The 6,157-nt window shown below is 39.5% G+C and overlaps 1 protein-coding gene across 2 annotated transcripts in view; it reads right to left on the bottom strand.

The window, feature by feature from the left end:
* LOC130560846 (uncharacterized protein C14orf132) overlaps positions 1 to 6,157 on the bottom strand; it is an 8,597-nt gene extending 2,440 nt beyond the window's left edge. For both annotated transcript variants that reach the window (XM_057344894.1, XM_057344895.1), the window contains exon 1: positions 5,848 to 6,157. In XM_057344894.1, the coding sequence (XP_057200877.1) occupies positions 5,848 to 5,874 (27 nt within the window). In that variant the 5' untranslated portion in view covers positions 5,875 to 6,157. The remainder of the gene's footprint in view (positions 1 to 5,847) is intronic.

Below are 6,157 nucleotides of genomic sequence, written 5' to 3'. Positions count from 1 at the left end.
ACACACAAACACGCACGCACAGTGAGAGCACACATTTAAGATAAAGGAGAGAGAAACACAGGTCAAATATTAAACAGACTATAAATTCCTATATGCAATAGTAATTAAATAAAACTTGAAAATTCTAAAGCAGCCCCCCCGGCCAAAGACATGTATACAAGTTTGGAACAATCTGAGGGTGAGTAAATGACGACAGAAGTTTAATTTTTGGGTGAACTGTCCCTTTAACTTAGTCTCAGATGTTTTCTCTTCAAATTGCTGATTAATGAGAAATTCTGAAAGACGTGAAGAGTGTGGAGGTGTAAATGAATGTAGATCGTAGAAGTAAAATAATCTGGATTTGAGTAAATGTGATGAGAAATGTTTGAGTTCATATTGAGATCTTCACTAATATTCTCTTCTGAAACTCTAATGACACACACATCTGTCAGATTTCTGACTCTTTATCTCAGGAGAAATATCTGAGACGCAGGTGAGACCTAAGCCAAGGTTTCTTTTTACTCTCCTTTTAATCTCAACCATGTCCAGAAGACAAAATGTAACCCAAAGCTACAATGTTATATCCTAAGCTATGAACAATGTGACTCCCTTAACGTTACTGTAAAGTTGTTTTGAAATTGTAAAAGCTCTGTATAAAAATGTGGAAAAGAGGAAAAACTGGAGTCAATTATTGCTTCCACATCAGGTTCCAGATGTGTTGAGTGCATCTAAAGCCAAAATGTGCTTCTGTACGACTATGAGACTTGATCCTGCTAAAATCCTTTAGAGAATTTATCCAACACGGGGTCGCTAATAAAGAATAACCCCCCCAAAATAATCTAAAATACTCACGAAGAGATGAGTATTACCCGCTGCACTAAAGTTATTCATTCTTCATTTATTAAGCAGACGACCATCAAGACCAGTAAAGGTCGATGAAAACCAGAACCCTTACTGGGCATCACGCCTTTTCCATTGGCACAATCCTGGACATATTGGTGCAAAATGAAGGCAAGATTTGTGTCTATAATACATCTGATCTTTCGGGCGTATCTTCTGGTTCCAGTCAGACAGAGAAGTTTATGACAGAAACAGAAAGCCGAGGTCAACAGCACTGACACTGCCGGCAAATTCACTTCGATTCATCCTCGGTTGCATTAGACGGCAATAAACTGCAGAACGATTTTTACAATCTCTGAAAATAATGCAAGGGGCTCGCCCATTTGATCATTTATACCTTAAAAAAGTCAGATCGTTTAAAAACTACATTTTTAGGGACTCATTCAGTTTGTTATATAGAATAAAAGTGAAGTATAGTGACAAACAATGCACGTGAGATCAATCTCTTACCTCTTTTGTCGTCGTCGTTGTTGGCCGTCGTGGTGGGTGAGAGGCCTCTAGACGGCTCCCTGTTGGTATTTTCTCTGGTGGCCGGCGGGCTCTTCTGTTTGAGGCATTTTGGGGCATCCAAGGATTTCAGCTTCTTGGCGTGTTTGGTGCCTTTGTAGTGGGCCAGTGCCTGACTCTAGGGAACAGAGAAAGGGCCAACCCGTGCCGAGGGCCAGCCGGAACCAGGTGTTAGCAGAATCAGAGAGCGAGGTAAAAGAGCTATGAACAATCTGCTGGAACCATGACTGCAACGTGGCACCATCACATTCTGTCCCTGAACAGCGCCCATCTGTGAGGGTACAAATGACGAGAAGCCTTTCAGATCTGCCCGAGACCATGTTCAATGCAGCCGCCCGGCTATAACAGAGGCAGCCTGGACCACGGATGCTGTGCTTTGTGATGTACCTTTCCTTTCAGAGTCTTTGGCTCCGTTTTAAAACCTAGCAGACTGCCTACATAGACAGCAACACCGATCATTTCACACCACTATTTCATGTTAGGAAAATATCAGTTTCTTGTTAAGAATTACAATTGTTTATTTGTGTAGATTCATAGAAAAAAATCCAATGTATCCATTTATATGGGTTTAAAAAATGAAAATGCAGTAAGTTTCATTTTCTGAAATAAAACAATAAATTTATTGCACATTTGAAAGGCATTCGGCAATGCAGCACTTGTCCAGAGAAACTTTTTTTTGTTTTACTGAAGCAAAAGCACAAAAAAAGAACCTCGTCGATGTTGACATAATGTAACAAAACAACACAACATACAAAACGCATATAACTATTTGTTTAGTTCTTTTTCCCCATGTTAATAAGGCCACCACACTTACAGTATGTGATTATTGTGCATGTGTGTTTTAGATTTAGACAAACTTTAGTATAAAACTATTTGGCAAATCATGGTTCATAAAAACTATGTATGCAAATCTCACACACAGATCTGTGCGTACACATGTTTAGTGAGCGAGACCCAGTATCTTACATTATTTTACATTTTAAAATGGCTATGAACTGGAAAACACAAAAAATGCTGGGTTGTTTCAGCCCACGGTTGGGGAAAATATGGAAAAATCCAACCGTTGGTTTAAGTTTTCACATAAAATGTCCATATTTAGTATATTTCGTATTCATTAAATACTGAAAGTGCCAATTAAAATGAGTGCTTTCAATCAATAAAAAAATTAATCTGATTAATCACACATTATTTCTGTGATTAATCACGATTAATCGCACATAACATTAATGTTTTTAAATATACTTTTACGTTCTAATAATTTCACATTTAATCTCCAAATTCATGTAGAAACAACTGATTTCTTTAACAACATCATTTTATGAATGAAAGGAAACATTCTGATGTTAGTACTGCAACTGATGTCTCCATTAAATGGATTATTTTTTCTTTATTTTAACATGAATTATAGCCGTTAAACACTGAAGTACAGTATATTTGAGAGCTATCATGTTTAAGAGGTAGGAAATATACAGAAATTGAGTTCTCAAACATGCTAAATCAAATACAGAATTAAAGCTACAAAACACATCGATTTCCTCTTTTCTTTTGTTCTTTGATGAACATTAATGACAGGAGTCACAACAGCAGGTTTAAGAACGCCGCCCCTTTAAGAGCTGCCGCTCTACGCACATCTGACACCCTTTCCCATTTCCACAGCTCTTTGCAATCATTTAGGATTTTATTTAACACGTTGAAATCTGTGCTCACGAAAATGCTAGACAAAACGGGCTTTCGGACATAATCTTGTGTGGTTTCGTTCATTCAAGCACGGAAGAGAACTTAATACTGATGCGCTGTCACGGACGTAGTTTTTAGCCCGTGACTGTACACACCAGACTGGACCTCTGTTTGCATCCCACAGCTAGAAGCTGTCAATCTATCTAAACGCATCAAAGCAACTGTTTTAAATCGCGCTTAAATGGTTCACATGAATAAGAGCGTGATTATATAATGTAACGCTAGACAAAGGATGACCAACTAAACGGATGCTGCGTTAAATATTTCAATGCGTTAATCTGAAATAAAAAGATTGGATGCGTTAACGTTGACAGCCTTAATTAAAATACTTTGACGCAATTAACAATTGAACCTTTTACACATAAATGTCTGCTATTTCTGCTTATTTGAGTGNGAGAGAGAGAGAGAGAGAGAGAGAGAGAGAGAGAGAGAGAGAGAGAGCACACATTGACACACAACACACATTGAGTTTCAGGGTGAACACAAGTTTTGGGGTTTGACCCAGAGGAAAATGTCGCTGCACAGAAGTTTCTCTTAGTTCTCACTTGTTTTGTCTTACAGGAGAAATAAAATGAGAATGAAATGAGAGTATAATAAACACATGAAGAGTCTGGAGGTCTCAAACCAGCTCCCATGCTTCAAAACCTGCCTAACCAGTATATGCTGGTGTTTCAACAGGGTTGATATTGAGATCTTCACTAATATTGACTTTTGATTGCAGACGAGCCAAATCTGAGCCAAATCATGAGAAATATCTGAGACGCACACGAGACTTCAGCTCTCTGTTGAATCTCATTGATTTCTGGGAGAAATAATTCAAAGATCTCTGATTTCAACATTCTTCTTGTATAATGCAGTTCTGTTTATGATTGGTGTTATTGTCTCAGAGAAGGTAAAGCTGAAGTTCATCTGATCAACAGTGAATCTTCATCGAGGCGTTTTAATGTTTGTGACAGAAAGCATCAGGATGAAGAATGTGATGAAAAGTGATGGAAACAGACCTTAAGCGACCGAATGACCGACTTCTACTAGAAGACAACAGACAGCTTGAGGGTAAAAGTGATAGTTTCATGAAAACACATCAGACAGAGACTACAGCCGCACGTCTGCATCGACTGAAGATCATCAGTGACATTTGACATTTGGATTAACCCAACGAAAGTCAAGAAAAGGTTTCACAGTCATTTTTTAACAGAAGAGAACGTGAATATGGATTTTCCATCTGTTGTGTCACGAAGAGAGTTTGATGGTGTTGATTCATTCAAATCTGCACCACACTGAAAAAAAACATCCTGTAAATAAACGGAGAAGGTACCGGCAGAAAATGACCAGTACATTTTCCCTTTATTTACGGACATTTCTGTTAATGCTAACATGTCATTTAATGCAAAATGTAAAACACAGGTGAAACAACTGTAAATAAATGAATGCGGAAAATTCCTTCATGTTAATACAGCATATTGTGCCCTATTTTTACAGATTTATTTTAGAGTGCATAGTTCAGTAAAGGCAAAGCCAAGGCAAGTATAAGAACATAGAAACTCACAAAGAGATTATTCGGAGTAATTTTCGACTGCTTTTTAATAGACAGACAGATGGATAGGGCGATTTTTAACACTGATCTTTTTTATCATTCGATTTATTATACGTGCTCTGATCTTTGTTTATGTTGAACCCGATAAAGTTTCAGAAGGATGTATTTGTGTGTGACTGGGCTCTCAGGAACAGTAAGTTGACGGCTCAGAGTGTCATGCCGTGTGAGATTCTCCAGTCTCTGAAGGAGGTCACGACACTACCGCACACACACAAAGAAATGAAACACAAGTATGCATCTAAAGCATCATCGCAAGAAGCCTCGCAGCACAACACACTGAGATGCATCTGTGTCCGTTGCTGTGTAGTTGAGGAGAGAAAACTCACGCAGGGCTCACCTCTGATGTCACACATTACTTCTAGAAAATTCATTCCATCAAACACGCCACAAACCAAACCTCTCATTGAGTTCAGAACCTGATGCTCACTGGCGTGATTGTTGTTTCTATGGCGACGGCAGATGCAGGAGCGAGCGTGTGCGCGCCGCAGCAGATTTAGCGTGAACTTATCAAGACGTCTGATGTGGAGTTTGTGATTCATGAGCTCACTGTCATCGGTTGATATCCGCTCATCCAACGTCTCTGATTTTCTGCGTCATTGACGCGTTCATCAATTCAGTCTTCACTGTGATCAACGAACAACCACTCCCATCTGTCGAACGAGACATAACCAGTTCATCGTTTCAATAATTGGTTTATTAATTATAGATTATGATATTGGGTTTTGTAAGAAAGGAAATGTCTCTCACGGCTCAGAAGACCGAATGAGCTCAGAGAAACATCCGGATGAAAGAAATGAAAGAGCAGCTCGGTGCTCCTGTGGAGCGTTGTGTTTGCAGCGCAAAGGTCGTGGGTTCAATCCCGTAAACACACATGCAGTACCTTAAATCACTGTAAGTCCCTTCGGCTAAAATGATCTGGCAAACACATACATGTATAAACACAACATCATTGACATTTACAGTACGAGCTGTAAAAGATTGTTTATGTCAGAAGATCTATCTCAGTCCAGAATACATTTGGTGAAATAAACTCAAGACATGGTAAATGTTGTCTGATCGCTTACAGAAGCTGTAACTCTCACGTGTCGCATGTGCAGATATCAAAAAGCAAATACGGAAGCGTCTCTTACCTGCGCAGCCATGAATGGCAGATCCATGATGACAAACGTGATGTGTTTCTTCAGACTCACAGCAGATCGTCCCCACAGATCCTGATGTTCTCACTGACGGATGCAAAACATTCTTTACGCCCAAACATTCATCATTCAAACACGAGTGAAGAGAGACACGCCAGCACAGACAGACACCACACCAGTGCTGAGGATGTGAGGAGAGACGCTTGCTGTCTCAATGACACACACACGCGCACACACTCTCCCACACTCATGCACACTCTCTCTCTTTCTCTGTCCCCCCACACACACATGCACACACACACTC

The sequence above is a fragment of the Triplophysa rosa genome, linkage group LG10, assembly GCF_024868665.1.
Source record: "Triplophysa rosa linkage group LG10, Trosa_1v2, whole genome shotgun sequence".
In the NCBI taxonomy this organism is placed as follows: domain Eukaryota; kingdom Metazoa; phylum Chordata; class Actinopteri; order Cypriniformes; family Nemacheilidae; genus Triplophysa; species Triplophysa rosa.
The sequence above is the reverse complement of the archived record's forward strand: the minus strand, read 5'-3'. Positions and strand labels throughout refer to the sequence as shown.